The sequence below is a fragment of the Vidua chalybeata genome, chromosome 1, assembly GCF_026979565.1.
Source record: "Vidua chalybeata isolate OUT-0048 chromosome 1, bVidCha1 merged haplotype, whole genome shotgun sequence".
Classification (NCBI taxonomy): Eukaryota; Metazoa; Chordata; class Aves; order Passeriformes; family Viduidae; genus Vidua; species Vidua chalybeata.
In genome coordinates, this window is record NC_071530.1 from 150,227,764 (window position 1) to 150,245,471 (window position 17,708).

General features: G+C 42.1%; 1 protein-coding gene across 16 annotated transcripts in view; it reads right to left on the minus strand.

Moving 5' to 3' along the window:
- Window positions 1–17,708, minus strand: part of TSNARE1 (t-SNARE domain containing 1) — a 456,023-nt gene that overhangs the window by 205,485 nt on the left and 232,830 nt on the right. For 15 of the 16 annotated variants that reach the window (XR_008430352.1, XM_053939861.1, XM_053939852.1 and 12 more), the window contains one exon: window positions 8,357–8,524. Coding sequence is in view for 15 of the 16 variants with exons in the window: in XM_053939861.1 (XP_053795836.1) it covers window positions 8,357–8,524 (168 nt within the window). In the remaining variant the exon portion in view is untranslated. The remainder of the gene's footprint in view (window positions 1–8,356; window positions 8,525–17,708) is intronic. The other variant, XM_053939914.1, reaches the window with a different exon arrangement.

A 17,708-nucleotide genomic window follows, 5' to 3' on the forward strand; every position in this document is an offset into this window, starting at 1 on the left:
CCAATCCCCATCCAACCTGGCCTTGGACACTTCCGGGGATGGGGCAGCCACAGCTTCTCTGAGCAAACCCAGATGGCACACAAACCCACTGGGTGGGCACAGGGTCACCTCAGAGGACTTCTCTTCCATGGACACCCACCTTTCTGATGGGTAAAATATCCTAACTATTTCCCCAAATCAATGGCAAATGTGGTATGAACAGAGGAGCAAATCATGAATTCCTGCCTGTGGTGACAATAGATGGAAGAAGAGGGAGAAGGAGGCTGACTCAGGAGCTCACACAGACAGGGAAATTGAGATGTTTTGTCTTTAGATTGAAGCAAGATTAACACATGAATTTTTGGTAGCCCTCAGTGGTGCAGTCAAAGGAGGTGGAGAGATAATGGGATCATGAGATCACAGGATAATTCAGGCCACAGGAGAGCTCAAGTGCAGCCTCTCACTCACAGCAGGACCAACTCTGAGGTCAGACCAGGTTGCTCAGGGGTCTAGCGAAAAATTTGCACTGAAGGAAATATTTTATAACACTAAAATTTGCAATTTTCCATAGTTCCTAGGTGAGTCTTAATAGTCTTTCTGCCTCAAGTGAGTCATCTGAGAGCCTCAATACAGATGGGAAGAGGTGACTTCAGTTCAGAGAAGGAAATGACAACCAGAGGAGACACTCTGGTAGATAAATGGTGAACAGGATGGTGGGGATAGTTCTGTAACATCCTCTTTCATAAAGGAGCAATTAAAAATATCAAAGAACTCCTGAATTAAATGAGCCTGCATAGTGCAGAGGGCATAAACTAATACTGTCTTTGTCATCAGCCTCTAAAATTTGACATTCATTGTTAACAATGTTAAGAATGTGATTTTCAGTCTAATTTCTGTGAGGATGTGGGAGAATATTCCTGTCAAGGATAATTTATAAAGGACCAGGCACCTTGTGGTAAATAGGAGGGAATGGGAACTGGAGTGGCTGTGAAATGTGGATTTCATTGTCCTTCTCAGTCATCTCTTCCCTTGTTACCTCTGTGGGGTCTTTTCAATATCCTTGGTTCACTTCCCTCTCTGCTGAGCTCTAATGAGGGAGGGCTGACTCACTCTCCAGTGGGTTCTTGAGATGCTTCAGGGCTTTGCCAACAGGAACTTTTGTATTTCCATGACTTAAGATTCACCTGCTGTTATTCCCTCCATCTTGACTGGGGAAAATTCTGATTTTCCTACCCAAAATAATTGAAAAAGAAAGCACAGCACTCAATTCAGGAAGGTAAGAAGCCAAACCTGCTGGGACAGCACTTTTGAGCACTGCTAGAGGATCTCAGCTGGTTGATGGGCTATTGATGTCAATTGTTATTAATTAGCATCAGAGAACTAGAGAGCGAACCACTCTAACCTGATAGGTGAGAGGGAAATTCCCCTTTGAGGCAGCAAATCACAGCCACAAAAATTGCTGTGTGGATGAGACATTTGATGTTTGTACTGTCTGTGCTAACAGAAATAGGGGCAAGGTATCACCTTTGTTGAGACAGTCATCATCTGGTGGCAAAAACTTGGGCAAAAGTGCAGTAAATGGAGGAGGAAAGTAACATATTCTTTTCACCAAAGAAATATTAACACTTAAGCAGGAGGATTAGCAGAAGCTAAACAATATTTCACCACCAGCACTGGAGATGTCTCTCTTTCCAGCTCTCTGCCTTATCAATGAACATTGACAGGTCACACACGAGACTTTAACTCAGCTCAGTTTCTGTGGATATAAATATGCAGATGTGTCTTCCTAAAATTCAGATTGTTAGCAAATTATGTGTGCTTCAGCACTATTTTCTCCTTCTGCAGAGGGAATACTTCACTTTTAGTAGGTTCTAAAGTCCATCTCTATTCAGCAAAGCTGTTAAGACACACATAAAGGATTTGCTGAATCCAGGTTTTCATTACTGCCTTCTTCATGCAAGCTCACTGAAGGAATAGGGCATGAAGGAAAGGGTTTAGGGCAAGACTCCCTGACACTAACAGGCTTTGGATAAGGCACTGGGAATGTAAGTGAGAAAAGCAAAATTATCTCTAGCACACTGTGGAAACCGCTCCAATTTAGTTAAAAACACTTCACTACACACAGTTTAGTCATAAGGTTATACCTGAGACATGAGAAATTGCCTAGGGCTAAAAAAGATTTGTGATATATTCCTGAAACCTCGCTGCCTTGCGAAGGGATATCCAAGGCTGCACACATATCCCTGATTGCAAAAATATACAAGCTCTAATCATTTCCATGAGGAGAGGAAGAAATACAGTTTTAGCCAGGCAAGAAGAAAAAGTTTGGACTTTCGCATGCAGTCATAGCAAAAGTGATGTGTGAGCAGAAAGGAGATGATGAGAGAATCTTCACAATGCATTACCCAGTGGTATTTCATCTCTTGCCTCTCCTGGATGTACTGGGATTACAGAATGGATGGATATATTTATAACAGTAGTGCTTAATAAAGAGTGGGAAAATGGAAAGAGAAGGAAATACAGCACGTGATGTGTTTGCTGTTCTAGTGATAGAACCTGAGGGAGCAGTCTGGAGCTCTGTCAGGGGAGGTTTAGGTTGGATATTAGGAAAAGGTTCTTCCCCCAGAGGGTGGTTGGGCACTGGAAGAGCTCCCCAGGTCAGTGGTCACAGCACCAGCCTGACAGAGTTAAAAAAAAAACAAACTTTTTTTTGGGAAAAGCTCTCAAGGACATGGTGGGATTCTTGGGGTGTCCTGTGCAGGGCCAGGAGATGGACTATGTGATTCTTGTGGGTCCCTTCCAGCTCAGGATATTCTGTAGGCTCACAGAACCCCTGAATCTAAAATGAATGGAACTTTTCAGATGTGCCTGGCATGGCAGTGGCAGTTTGAAAGCAACAAGCTGAAGATGTGCAGATCCAGCGTGAGTGGTTTTGACATGAAGGGAAGTCCCTTATAGCAATGCCGGAGTGTTGGAGGCCACAGGGGCACAGGGAAGGAGGCACAGTCAAATCAATATTCAATGGAAATGGCCACTGCAGGATTCCATTGGGATAGGCTGCTCTTTGTTCTCCAGACTTGCTAAGGCTTCTCCACATTTTCAAGGCCAGCTGCTATTTTCACTACACCTCATTTCGCCCTCAGGCTTGCGCAGTTTCCCACAAAATTCACCCTTAATTCACCTTGCTCTTCCTCTTCCCTAAATATCAGTGAGGACTAGAGGAAATTTTTGTGATCAACTCATAAAGCAATAGGGCTGCAGCTGCGCAAGGACAGAGGAAATGCCTGTTCTCAGGCACTGAAACTGCACTTCCATTGCATGCACATCATTAAATCCCCTTACCTTCTGAACAGTGTGGCTGCACCAAAACTGCCTCTAGAAAACATTACCTCTCAAACTGTGTCAATAACTGGGTAAGCACTGGCTAATCTAGGTCAAAAGTGTGTCAGGATATGCTTAGCAATTAAAAACTGTAATGAGCACATTCTAGTGTCTTTGGTGAGTTTAATTTAGTAGTGCAAAAAAATATCTAGAAATTTTCCACCAGGATTTGTAATCTCTGAATTGGATCCATGGGGTTTTTTACACATTTCTTCTGTTCAGCTCTGGTACAACACCAAAATCCTATATACAGTCTGCTGCTGCAGGAGCAAAGAACTAACAAATGGGAAATAATTGAGAAGAGAGCGCTGAAGTGACTGAAAAGCCAGGGAGACCAACTTGTGAAGAGGAGGATAACTGCTAGCATTTGAAGAGTTTAAAAGCCAAAGGGAAAGAAGAATTATTTGCAGGGTCCAGCAGAGTTTCACTAGGTGTAAAAAGCCAAGAATGAGAAAGGGATCTTTAGCAAGAACAGAGGGAAGCATTTCATCAACACCGAAGCCTGCTGGACCATGAAATAAGTCTCCCGAAATAAATGGTAGCAGTCCTGCAGCTCGGGTCATTTTAAATTAGACTGGGCAGCATACTGGAGCTGGTTCTTTAGAGAACAACTCAATACCAGTCCCAGGGATGGCCATGTCAACCTGGCAGGCAGCTCTGCAGCTCAGGATAATTAGGGTCCCCAATGCTGTCATGAGGAGAGCTTGACACTCACACTGCGCCAGATCGTTCACGGATGGTGCTTGTCATGATCTTGTGTTATTTATACATTACTCTGAGTCAAAAAGCCTCTGTGAAGAGACAGGCAGAGCCCTCGTAAGTCAAAGCTCTGGACTATTGAAGCTGATGAAAGGTATAAAATAGCTTGCACTAAACCCTCTAAACTGCAACCATCAGTGAGAGATTTTACCGAAAACAGCCCTCAGCAAGAAATGATACGTAGTAATGAGGGAACAAGGAACATGTTTGAACTAACAAACACTCTCTGCCAGACTCTGTGGGGCTTTCTTTTGTTTTATTTTTATTGTGCTTCATTTTCTGTCTGCCTACAAAGGCTTGAGTGACAGGCGTGGAGGCTGGCATCTATCACTTCTCTTCAAAACAGATAGGGAATAAACATCAACATTCCTCAACAACAACTCAGAGGGAACAACCTCTCCTAAAAATAAAAGCATTTTCCTCACACCTGTTGCCACAACCTACCCATCTCTCCTTCTTTTTTGCCAAGGGATGCATCAAGTAAAATGCAGTTCCTGGGATGTGTTTTGCTTCTTCAGGATATCATGGAATCACAGAGTGGTTTGGGTTGGAAAGGACCTTAAAGATCATCTTGTTCCAATCCCTGTGCCATGGGAAGTGACACCTCCCACCCTCCAAGGTAGGAGGATGCCCACTCTGTGGAAGCAGAGGATGGGGTGGGAAAAGGGTTGGTGGACCATCTTGGGGGAGTTTTCCCTCACTTTCCTTTCTCATCACCCCTGGGGAAGCTGTCTGCATGGAGAGGATCACAGAAGGCTTTCTGAATCAATACAGCATTTAAAATCTATTTTTGTATAGGTCTTTCCACTCACCAGCTGAAATTCTCTGAAGTTCCCCATTCAGTGCTTATCCGTTTCTTCTCAAACTTTTATCTCCTCCCATTTTTCAGATGACCACAGGTGCAAATGAAAGGTATGGGGTGGTAAATTATATATATTATATATATATTTTCTATGACAGAGCTTGTGCCAGCACTGAGCACTGACAATGCACATTACAGTTCAGCTCATGTATTTCTGATGGCACATTTTACAGTGCTATATATAAAGCTGTTATGGCATCTATTATTCACTGCCAATACAGTTCAAGTTAAAATAGGTTTTATATAACAGTTCAAAGCAATATTTTAAGAAATAACACTTGTGTCAAGGCTGCTGTGTCCTACCAGATTTTGACATTTCCAAGCAATAAGGATCTTTATCCAAAGTGTAGGGTTTTGGCGAGACATCTCCCTTGCAGACGTCTCTGGTTTTAATCTGCAAGCAATAGCAAAAGGAGCACATTTAAATAAAATGAACAGCCAGGTGAACTTTTGACTTGGCTGTTATCTGTCTAGGTGGAAACTGTGAACTGCAAAGTGCCTTGAGGGATGTTCTTGACAGAGAACAATGTCCCATTAACCCAAACCTCTGAAGAGATCTTGGAGATATGGAAAATACACAAGTGGGAAGATGTCTGTAAGATTAAGAAAATGTCTATTATAGGCACATTTTTATATCTGTCTTTCAGGACTCAAGATGAGAAGAGAATTTATTTCCTTATTTCTTCAGCAACGAAGAAGGTTTTTCTTGCAAAAAGGGCAAATTCAGTGTCTCTTAAAAAAAGTCCCACGACTGGTACCAGCACCATGAGCTTCTCTAAAGTTGTGCGTAATCAGAAGATGTGATGTTCTTTCAATGTCTTCTGTGTTGCTGAAAATCTGCATGTTTCTGGTGCTGGATATGCAGCAACATGGAAATCCCGATGAGACCAATCTACTTGCACAAAATAAGTTCTGCACAGCTCTGTTCTTCAATTTGGTCCCCAAAGAACAAAGGACAACAAATGCTATACATCAAATTGGCAATAAATTTGGTTTATTAGTTATGTTTGACAGATTAATGTGTCATTTTAACCTTCTTGGCTACTCATTGGTTGTGAAAATATCCCAGAAAAAAGTTGTTGTGGTGACTGTGAGCTCAAGGAATCCTCTGTGTACCCACAATTTCTACTGAAAACAGGGAAGTTTTAATGTGCAAGACGAGTCCTTTCACAAGAAATATGCTCATGTGGGTCAACAAACAGAAAAACAAAACACAGTGAAAATTATTTAAAAGCACCATCTGCTTATTCAAATACAGCTGGGGAGAGGAACAATGCTCTCCAAAAAAACTCATTTTCATTATATTTCTTTCAAAAGAGATGTTAAGCAAAATACCATTGGTCCTAAATATTTTCTCCCTGAGGAGAAATGTTTAAACTACATTTGAAATAATGTTTGTGGAATGCAGCCTTCGTTAGAGAATGAACAGGGATCTTTGAGAGCAAAGCAAAATGGATAGAGGAGATGGGGAAAAAAACAGGTAATTTTCAGGAAACAAAAGCCTAAACATCATTAACTGCTTAAGCTGAGTAAATCATTAATTGCATAAACTAAGCTATTCAGAGGTAAATTCATATTAGGCAGAAAGTTATCCAGGATCAAATCAGCAGATACAAACCCTGCACAATACATGAATGTCGATTTTTTTTTTTTTTTTAAGTTATTTAGGATTGTGACTGGGTTCACTTCACTCCCCTCAACTACCCCACCATGGCCACATCGTCCTGTGCAGCTTGGTGCAGAGACATCAGATTGTGGCACGGAAATGGGATTTAACCAGCAAAATAAATAAAGATCTCTCCAAGGACACACAACTGACACACAGTTTTTGACTTCAGAAAGCTGGTGGGCTTGAGGCAGCCTTGGGGGTTGTCATTCCCCACTGCTTAATGGGCAACTATTAAATGTGGGGCTTTTTCCTGGGGAGGACAGGGGCAATGTAAAGACAAATTAAAAAAGGTTCAGGCTATATCAGTATATATATTTTTCAAACAAAAGGGATTACAAAAGAATGGCTGAGGGACCACAGTGGGGTTATCTGGTCCAACATCCCTGCTCAAGCAGGGTCATCCCAGACAACACAGCACAAGTTTCTACCCTTGATTTTTCTTGCATATCTCCAGTGAGCTCAGAAATACATTTGCTACCATCCCTCCTGAACATCAAAGTGCAGGAACACCCCAAAACATGCATTTTCTTTGCAACAAAGCTCCCTACAGTTTGTCCTGCTGGATGCACTGAGATCTCTTGAAGTGCAAAATGACAATTCACAGCCAAAGATACTCAGTGTGAGAATATTCTTTGACAGTTTCACCCCTAGTAATGGACACAAGTCCACAGAGCTCATTCATCTCTGCTCAGTGAATTAGACAAAACAGAAATTAGACAAACATTGACCTTGACCTGCTCCTGTAAAACTGTCAGAATTTCTGACTTGGAGAGCTGAGTCATATGTGACCATCACTGTTTGCAAACAGAGGTCCCAATCTCAAAGCACCAGCCCCCAGCAGGAACTTTTGTCCTCTTTTTGCACTGTTAACTCAATCACAATTCCTGCTGTACTGCAACCCAAAATCTATCCTGATAAAATTAGCCCAATCCAATTAAAGGACAAAGTATAGCCCTTAATTAAATGTTCTGATTATTCTGAAGCCCTCTTTTTTTGGTTCATCTTGAGTTTATGTCTGTAAAAGCATACAAATTAGGAAGGTTTAACATGTTCTAGTTTTACCCATTTATCGCTTAAATTTAACTAACAAGAGTTTCCCAAAAGCATAAAAAGGGAAGTATAAAAAGAAAAATGTGGGATGTTTAACTTATTCAGGCCTCTTTTTGTTCCCTTTATCGCATATTTTTACAGCGCTTTCAAAAAAACAAGGGGGAAATAAAAATAGTATGTCCTCTTTTAACTACGTCAAGAACATCCAAATACTTTGCTACAACAAAATACTGAATAATTTGAAAAGGTTAACATGTTATTTCCTTTTTTCTAGCTATTATTCTCTCTTATGGTAAAGCTGAGTGGTTTTTGCCTGTGACAAATTCCAGTTGTTGAAGTTGTTGAAGTTGTTTTGCTGCAGAACTCAGCTCAATTAAAGCACCTCACCACAGGTGACCATCAGCCATCAAGCCATCAGCCATCAACCATCAGCCATCAGCATTAATTAATTCTTGTCATTTTCATTACAAATCATACAGATTTCCAACTTTTCCTTCTATCACCGATTCCCATGTTTAGAAATTCTTGGTAATCTCCCCCACTTTTAGCGACGCCGTACTGGCAGCGACGTAAATCAGGATTTCCTTCACGTTGAGCAAGGCACAATGCAAGGATTCTGCACTTCCAGCTCACAAAACTGGGAGGAGGTTACTGACCTCAATCTGCTGGATGGCCTCTTCCCGCTGGCGGATGGCTTCCAAATCCTCCTCCGTGATTTCCGAGAGCAAGGCTTGGTCCTGGCCCTGGTTCTGCCACACGCCATCGCCTCCGTTAAAGATCTTCTCATCGTCAGGCAGGTCAGAGAAGGGGGCCTTAGGGCTCTGCTGAGATGGGAGAATGGAAAGAAAGCAAAGGAAGTGTAAATGTTTTCCAGTTTTACACAGCTTTACTGTGGGGAAAGGAAATATTGATATAAGAGATGGCATAAACAGTGGCAGAAAGGTGAAGAGGAGAAGAGTAAATTACATGAGAGGAAACATTTCAAGTCTCAAAGGAAATGTCAGGACCTGAAGTCAGATCTCCTGAGCTACTTTTAGGCCCCAGTAACCAACTTCAATTTTCCACAGCTCTGACAGAACAAAATGTTGATGTGCAGCTGAAAAAGAACAATTTACCTTGTTTAATTTCCCTGAAAATTCTTCCTGAATTAGACACTTTCTCAGGCACAGAGAAATCCTACTCATTTGTATTAAAGACTTTATGATCCAAATTGCAGCATTCAAAATACAAAGGTTTCAATCTTCTCCATTTATGAGATAAACAGCACAGCTTAAAAAAGGGGAAATCACTGCAGCGATGTGAACGCAGAGTGATCAGCTTGAGCAACTCACAGGTTCGTGGTGTTCACTCTATGGAGTTTACCTGGTTTTTCTGACCCATCTGATCACAGTCATAGAATCACAGAATGGTTGGGGCTGAAAAGACCTTAAAGATCATCTCAACCTGGCCTGGAACACTTCCAGGGATGGGGCAGCCACAGCTTCTCCGAGAAACCTGTTCCAGTGCCTCACCACTCTCTGACGAAAGAAATTCTTCCTAATACCTAATCTAATCTCTTCTTTCAGTTTACAATCATCCACCCATGGCCTATCTGCCTGTTTAATAGGCTTCTCTCCTTTTTTTTTTTTTTTTTTTTCAAAAACCCCTAACTTGTTTTATAAGCCCCATGATACCATTTTCTTCTATTTTGGAAGCTGCACTTATATTCAGGTCCTTGTTCAATAACAAAAAGTACATACAAAAAGTATGGGCAGAGGTTTAACAAGGTCTTTTCCACCCAGCCTTTAGGTCCTGAGCCTGTGTCAGGTTCAGTCCTGACTGGACTTGGAGAATGAACTAACTCAAGGTTGGTTTGTAGGCTGAGATCAAGTTCTAAACTAAGAGGTGCCGTTGAAGGCTCCAGCCTTACAACTGCATGAGGATTCCACTTCAAACAATGTTCATGGTCCTCTAACTTGGTCTTGAACTGAGCTTTGACTCTTAACCACAAATTACAATAAAAAAGCAAACCAAGTGCTTCTGATGCTCTGAAGTTGAAAGAAGAAATGGCAGTGGCCACAACACATCCTTGACCTAAACATCCCCAGAGCCTCTGAAAGCTACAGGAGAAAGCAAGTACTCAGGGGGATGTTCAGTTCTCTGAATCTGGGTTTATCTGAAGCCCAAACACTGGGAGTAATGCCCAAAAAATAAAAGCCTTTGCTGTCTTACTGTGGCTACATCTTCAAAAGTATTAATTCCCCTGAATTCCCACAGTGTGAGCAGGAAGTGAGGCCACAGGGTGTTTACATGGAAGGGCACAGAACTGGAAAACTGGAAGGACTGGGAGGATTTGAGTCTGGATATGTTTATTTAACTCTCTAACTCTGCTTTAACTCTTTAAGAAAGTATGCAATTCCTGTATTTAGAAACAAAATAATTTTTGCATTTGCCTTAGACTTTGTCTTACGAAATGAATTCATTATTATTATCACCATACCTTGTTGGAGACAAGGAAAGTAACACAACGTGGTGAAGGAAGTGGGGTGATGGAAGAAGTAGAAGGAAATAGGAAAATCAGCATCAAACAGTCAAGTATCTTTCCAAATATGAGCAGAAGATGAAAATATTTGACATTAATTTCTTTGTTTCACCTTCTGCTTTCCAGGGATCTACTGAGAAAGGGTGTGTTATAGGAAGAAAATCATCATTTAAAATTAGGTTAAAGATTAACTTACACTTTATAAGACATATTTTAATAGGATTAAGATACTCTCGGGGTGTTTTATTCACTAATTATTACGTGCCTTGGACACTAGCTTTCCTGGTAGAGTGTTTCAGTGCCAAAAGTGTGTATTAATGGACTCTGGAAAAAAACCCTTGGGGTATTCTAATGCTTCATTTGGTGACAGAGGTGTCCTCTCATCCTCACCAGTGGGCTCAGATGAGCAGAGGCAAACTGCACATGGCCAAGTGAGCTGGAAAATCCCAAGAATCTGCCTTATGGAGACACAGGAGAAGCGTTCTGATGAAATTTGTGTGCTCTGGTCACAGCAAGGATGCTGCAGCAAGGACCTCAATGCCCACAAATGGACACTCAAAGCCACGCTTGTCCTATGCAGGTCTGAATTTCAGTGGAAGATGACAAATTTACAAGTGACCAAATGTTTCCTGTTCTGATGTGGGAGCACAGGCATAACAGGAGAGGCAGCAACCAGCTCTTCAGATTAGGTTAGCCCATGGAATAACACAGCTGTACCATAAATATGCTTTAACTTGGCCTGTGTCAATTTTATTTGTCATCCTCACTTGCTGGGCCTGGTATCTGTAAATAACCCTGCAAATTACTGACAAAACACAATGCAGGGGCTGCTGCTCGGTCATCTTTTAGAAGAAAACCAGCTACCCATGTGTTTAAATAGGTAAAGGTCTAGACAGATCTTTTTCTCTAAACAAAGTAGTGACCTAAGTTAATTTCAGAGCTGCTGAAGGCAATTACATGTGTTTCCATCCTTAACATCTTCCAAAAAAAAAAAAAAAAAAAATCCAACCACAGCTGCTGAATGAGTAAATCAGTAAAACAACAGGATGCAGAGGGACTGATATTTCCTTCCAGACATAAAGATGGCTCCATAATAATGTTAAATACAGTCACCATGACCTGCTACCAGGGTCTGTATGCTGTGCTAACAAATAAAAGTGATTTTTTTGTGTGTGTGCATGCTGTCCATGGTACTGAGCCCCTCATTTCTGTGATAAAGTGAAAAAATCTTAAATCTGAAAATCTGAAGAAATCTAATCACTTCTAATGCTTCTGATTGAAAGCTGCATATAGCTGGTCTTATCAGTGCTCTTCATTCCCCTCTGAGTTATGTTCATTGCCATGTCTGACAAAACATTTTATTTATAGCAAGAAAAGATCAGATGGAGGGCACTCGCTGAGCCTCCACAGATAAAGTTCCCTTTGACACTGCACTAGAAGGGGCCATAACTCCCTGTACAGGCATTTCCACAATAAATTTGATTTAGTGCCAAATTTTATGCCCTGTGAATCTCTGTGTAATTTTCTGTCATATTTCCTTTCATAAATTGTTAATTGGATGTGTTTTGAAGTTGTTCTTTTGTTGAAATTTGCCTCTGGCAGATTTTTGTCAAGATGTATCTATAAACTGAACTCTGCCAATGGAAAAAAAAAATTATAGCGGAGGAAAAAGTTGAGTATATCTGCTATGTTCAGTAGTTCTTTTAAAACGAAATCCTTGGGACTGAGGGTCATACCACGCTGTTGTTCATCATATCTGAAAAATTATGCCCAGGCACAACATTTTTTCTTGTTGGATAAAATCTTTTCACCAGGATAAAATCGTTGCTGCTTACAACTACATTTTTTTATCAGATTTGTTCTACCAATGGGGAGATGCTATAGGCAGCTGCTGATAGGGAAAAAAAAAAAAGGAAAAAAAAGGTTTTATCTGGATGGTGACAGCTTCTGTCAGTGCCTGTACTTTATCAGCAGTAAAATCTTTGCCTCAGAAGTTGCATGTCTGAGACCCCTCCGAAAACAACCCCCTCCCAACCTTGGTCCTGCCTCACTCCCCATTTGTCTATCAGAAAGGACAGAACACCACAAGTTTGACAACTCTTGTCACACAAAATCACCAAGCAAGGGATTGAAATGACCTCTCTTCTGGCACCCATATGGTCTTTATTCCACAGAGAAGAAGAAATCCGATGGGAACTACAGCTAGCATACCACCAGGCAGCCCTCACAGTCCATCTGCAGAGATTTGGGTGTCTCCTGCAGCAATGAGAGTGTCCTGGCATCTCCCAGCCCTGCAGCTTTTTTTTTACATCACTAACTTCAATGATGACATTCCTGATTGCCACTTACAAGACTGTTCCCTTACCATAAATTCAGGGCAAGAAATATTGACTGGAGACGGATGAGAAGTGTCTTTTAGCGCCAGAGAAATGTTTAGTGATTCCAAAGGAAAATTTCCTCTCCAATCCTCCCCAAAACCTGAAGATATAGACAAAAATTATACAACATAGGACAAAAATTATACAACTCCCTCCAGGGAGTTAGTCCCTTCAGGTTAGTACCAGACGGATAATAAAGGTGAGAAATAAGATGGGCATCTCACAATCTTGTCAAAAATAACTGTTAGAGTTGATGTAAATAACCAAAATTTATTTAAGCTGGATTTACAGACTGCCCACCAGGTGAGTGACACCACAGGGACAGGAGAATGAAGGGCTGAGGAAGACACTCACAAATTCTACTTTCAACCTCAGCATGAAGACAGTTGAGAAGGGAACTTGATTAAGCCTGGAATGAGACAACATAAACCCATTTCCACATCACCTCCTTCCACTCCAAACTCCACCAGGCTTGTGTCCTGGGGAGGAGGGTTTAATTTCTATGTGTGAAAGTTTGGGAAGATGATACAAACACAGTATCTTGGGATGGATGTGGCAGAGCTGTTGTCAGAGTGGGGAAGGGGAGCAAGAGGCTGGAAAACAGCCCTCGGAAAGGGATCTGGGCATCCTGGTTGGCAGCAAGTTCAGCTTGAGCCAGCTGTCCCCCCTCCTGGACTGAAAAACGAATTCTGGAGAATAACAAGGAGAACAAGTTCCTTTTTCTCTGACCACTACTCCATTCACGTGCACATTTCAAGCATCTGGAGCATCTTGGGGCTGTAAGGCCATGGAGATGCCTTTGATATGCACAGCACCATTCACAAATTCCTTGTTATCTCCCAGTTTATAGGAGCACAGGTAAAACCAGCCTCACTTGTCTGAGCTAATTTTGTTCTACAGACTGCAGGCAGTTCCAAGGAAATCTTCTGGAACCATGAAAAAAGAGCATTTCAGAGCTTTTATATGACTCAGGGAGTAAACCAAGGAAAGTTGCTCTATCTTCCCCAATCTCCAGAAGCTTCCTGCACCTCTAGCAGGGATATGGCCAGCTCCAGCAGCAACCACTACACCTCCCACAGCTCCTGCAAATTCTCACCTCTCCTTGGGTAACGTTTGGCTCTGGCTTTCAAACCAAATGCAAATGCAGAGATGTTTATCTCTTGCTTTATAGTACATATAGACACATAAACAGCCTTTATGAGGATCTCCTATTCTCAGCAGCATCCAGGCTCAGAGATTCACATTTTATTGCATGTAGAATAATGAGGCTGGAGTGTCTGCATTAGAGATCAATAAAACACCGTGCAGGGAGGGCCACAGTGCTGGAGTTACTCTGCCTGACACATTTTTAATCGCAGGTTGGCACTGCAAAGCTGCCTGGGACAAAAATGACACAGGGCAGCCAGTTTGGCCCGACTATCTCCCAAATACAGCCAGGTTAAGGCTGGCAGATAAATCGGATTAGATGATCTCTCTCAAACCATCCTTCCAAAACAACTAACCTTGCAGGCTCAATGAAATTTAGAGCTGTGCCATGCCAAGCAAAAGCCCAAAGCAATTACAGGTAGAAAGGCCTCAGGCAGGCACAGAACAAGCAGCCTGGGACTTCTAAATCTTTTAGAGGGGAGAAATAGTGATATTACAATTTTGCATTATCTTTCACACGGAAGATCACAGCAGTGCTTGGTAATCTGAGCTCTGTTGTTTTAGGAGAGGAGCTTCCCACAACAGCTGGGAAAGAAATGCATCACAAGGAATCACAAATTAACCATTGCCTGCACTTCCTTTTCACTCAAAAAAGGCCAAATTTGAAACTACCACAACAAGGACAACTTTCAAGTGAAATGTATTGAACCCTTCCTGCATACATCACTGACATGGGCAAATAGAGAAATAGATTCAGCATTTTCTTCAACTTATGCAAATTTGATTACTCTGCACCAATGTAGCATGAGAAAAACCAGGATGGGAAAATCAGCATAAAGGGAAGGGCTGAAGTGCATTTTTATTTAAATTAACTTGAATCCTTCATGTGTTTCTGTCTTCACTGTTGATCAAGGTGTTTACTTTTGAATGAAACGAATGTGAAATTGAGTAAGAAAACCACCCTTTCCATCAGTTTCCTACTACATAATCTGCAAGTAATTACTAATTTTAGGGAAAATGTATTAACAGAAAGTATTTTGCTAGTTTGCTTTTCAGCATTTTTAAATTTACTCATTCAGGTCTCTTCAGTGATGAGGACTGAGAAAATCTTTTCAGTTTCCTGGAACTGGAAGAGACTTAGTAACAGAGTACCTAGTTCATACCTCCTACTGTTTTCCTCTTCTTTAGCTTGCCTTCAAGACTTTATTACTTCACCAAATTCATTCTAAGCAATCCTGACCTCATCACCCAGGGCTGCTTGAGTTCAGAGTCGATCTTACTGTACTCAGGGTGGGAGAATTAAATGACCTGTCTGTGGTAGATGAAGAAAAAGAAAATAACCCAGGGGCCCGAGGTTTAGCTCTCTGATAACTGATGTGCTTTTAAGAAGCACAGCACACTTTCTCCCCACAGTGAAGACCAAATTCAGGAGGAATGCCCTTCCTACCAGGCTTAGACGGTGGGGCTGACACTCATATTTTGCTCATGGAGATCATCAGCTTCTAGGTCAAACTTCATTTGATCATGAGGGGTACGTTTTGCCACGTGCTTTCACCCTGTCTGATTGAAGGAAACAGCTTGTTCTGTTCCTATTTCCAGTCCTTACCCTTCTTTTTTTTTCCTCTTGATTTGCAACCATGCAAATAGACGTTCCCACAGTGATGTGAGCGAAACAAAACAACATCAGTGATGAGAGACACACATCTCCCCTCTCTGTAACCCCACATGCTCTGCTTTTCAAACCCATTTCACTGAATGACTTCAGCCTGACTGCACCCATCCTTCCCAAAGCCACCTGCCTGGGCTGCCACCACCTTCAGGTGGCATCTCCGTGCACACAGAGCAAGTGGATAAACATTCCTTTGAGGCTGTCAGGAAGGAGAGCATTCACTGGTGTTTTTATAGCATCACAGCACATTCCTCAAGCTGTTCCTGCCCTTCTCTAGCTGTCTGTGTTACATTCTCTGTCACTGCACATCTCTGCTGGCACCACGTTTTGGCTGGCAGTGCTGTCTGAGAGCTGAGCTCTGCTTTGTTCCTGGATGCAAGGCAGAGACCCCCTGCTCGCAGCTCCCTCGCTGAGCAGCTGAAACCCCCAGCATTTGTGAAAAGGGCCCATGCTTGAGAGAGCTCACAGGCACATCAAGATTTTCTAGAAAATATCGTGTTGTCTCTGCCTCCCAACATATGTGCTGCACAGCTGGTGAGCAGGTTCCTGCTAGAAAGGCAAACAAGAGGGAGAATGAGTCACTGGCTCATCCATTAACACCCATCTAGTACCAAAAAATTTAAAATAGTGAGGGGTCATTTTTTTCCTGGGTTCTCACAGAGTCAAGAAATAAATTCAGCTTGATTTCCTGCAGCAGAGACAACCCCTAGCACAGGCACAGTGCCACTCTGGAGCAGTGGAAAAGCAGAAAGATGTTGGAAATAAAAATACGTCCCTTTCTTTAAAAAAAAAATAGACCGCTTTTGTATTTTGCATTTTATTTTTGGACTGCTCAGCCAGTTTTATTTTTAGAAACATTTTTGACTCCCACAAAACTCCATTGGCAACAATTTTTTAATCTCTCTGTTCCTGGCCTTTGGCAGAGTTTCAGTGGACTGTTCAGTGTCCAAGCAAATGTCCAGAGCCTGATATTGAGAATCACTCTCATTTAGCAACTCTTTAAAAAAATATCAGCCCATTTTACAGCCCCTGTACTTCCAGGATGTTCCTGTTACTGCCCAAAAGCCTGATCCCAAATTAGGACAAAAATCAGAGGAATCTTGTCACCACACATCTGCAAGAGCCTTGGAGGGGTGGGTGGTCAGTTGATGGGAAAGGGGCTGGGGACACAGGACAAAATTCCTGCCTCCATGTGAGAGTCAGGTGCCCCCTTTGAGGGAGAGAAAGAGAAAAGTAGGAGCTGAGCTTTGAGCAGCAGGATGGGACAACACCTCATCATGCCACCATAACTTTTGGCACCATCCACAAAAAAGCCTCATTTTCAATAATCACAGAACCGGAGTAAGGTTTGGGTTGAAAGGGACCTTAAAGATAATTTCACTTCAACCCCTGCCATGGGCAAGGACATCTTCCACTAGAACAGGTTGCTCCAAGCTCTGTCCCACCTGGCCTGGAAAACTTCCAGGGATGGGGCAATCACAGCTTCTCTAGGCAACCTGTGCCAGGGCCTCACCAGCCTCATACTAAATAATTTCTTTCTAATATCCAATCTAAATCTCCCCTACTTCAATTTGCCCATTTCCTGGCACTTCAGGTCCTTGTCCAAAGTCTCTCTCCAGCTCTTTTGGAGTCTCTTTAGGAAGTGGAAGGGGATCTAAGGTCTCCCTGGATCCTTCTTTTCTCCAGGCTGGATACCCCCAGCTCTCCCAGCCTGGCTCTCCCACAGCAAAGGTGCTCCAGCTTCCTGAACATCTTCATGGCCTCCTTGGGACTCACTGCAAATGATCCATGACCTTCTCATGTTGGAGGGACACAGAACTGATTTCATGTTATAATCTCCCCATGCTTCAAACCAATCTTTTTCTTTTTTTTTTCCCTTTTCCTCCAAGCATCAGCTCAAGGGACATGATCATCCAAGTGGCAATACTGGGATGAAATAAAGACACTTGGAAATTTGCATTTGGTTACAGTGTTGTCTTTTTAAGTGTACAATTATGGAAGAGCACTGCACAGCAGAGCCCAGTTAGACAAAAACTTTTACAATTAAAAGGTTCTGTAGCATTTGTTCCTAACTAGATACATTCAGAGAAACAGAGATCACATTTTCAATTAAATTGGTGAAATGGCTTCTGTCCCTCTTAAGTGCTCCCACTAAAGCCCCAGAACATCAGTAGAACTTTCCCAGTGCCCACCTGTCCATACAGGAGGGGTTGATGGTTCTTTCTCCTGGCCCGTGATAATTCCCACCCAACTCTGTCTAATGTCACGACCTGTAAAACAACCTTAAAATACAA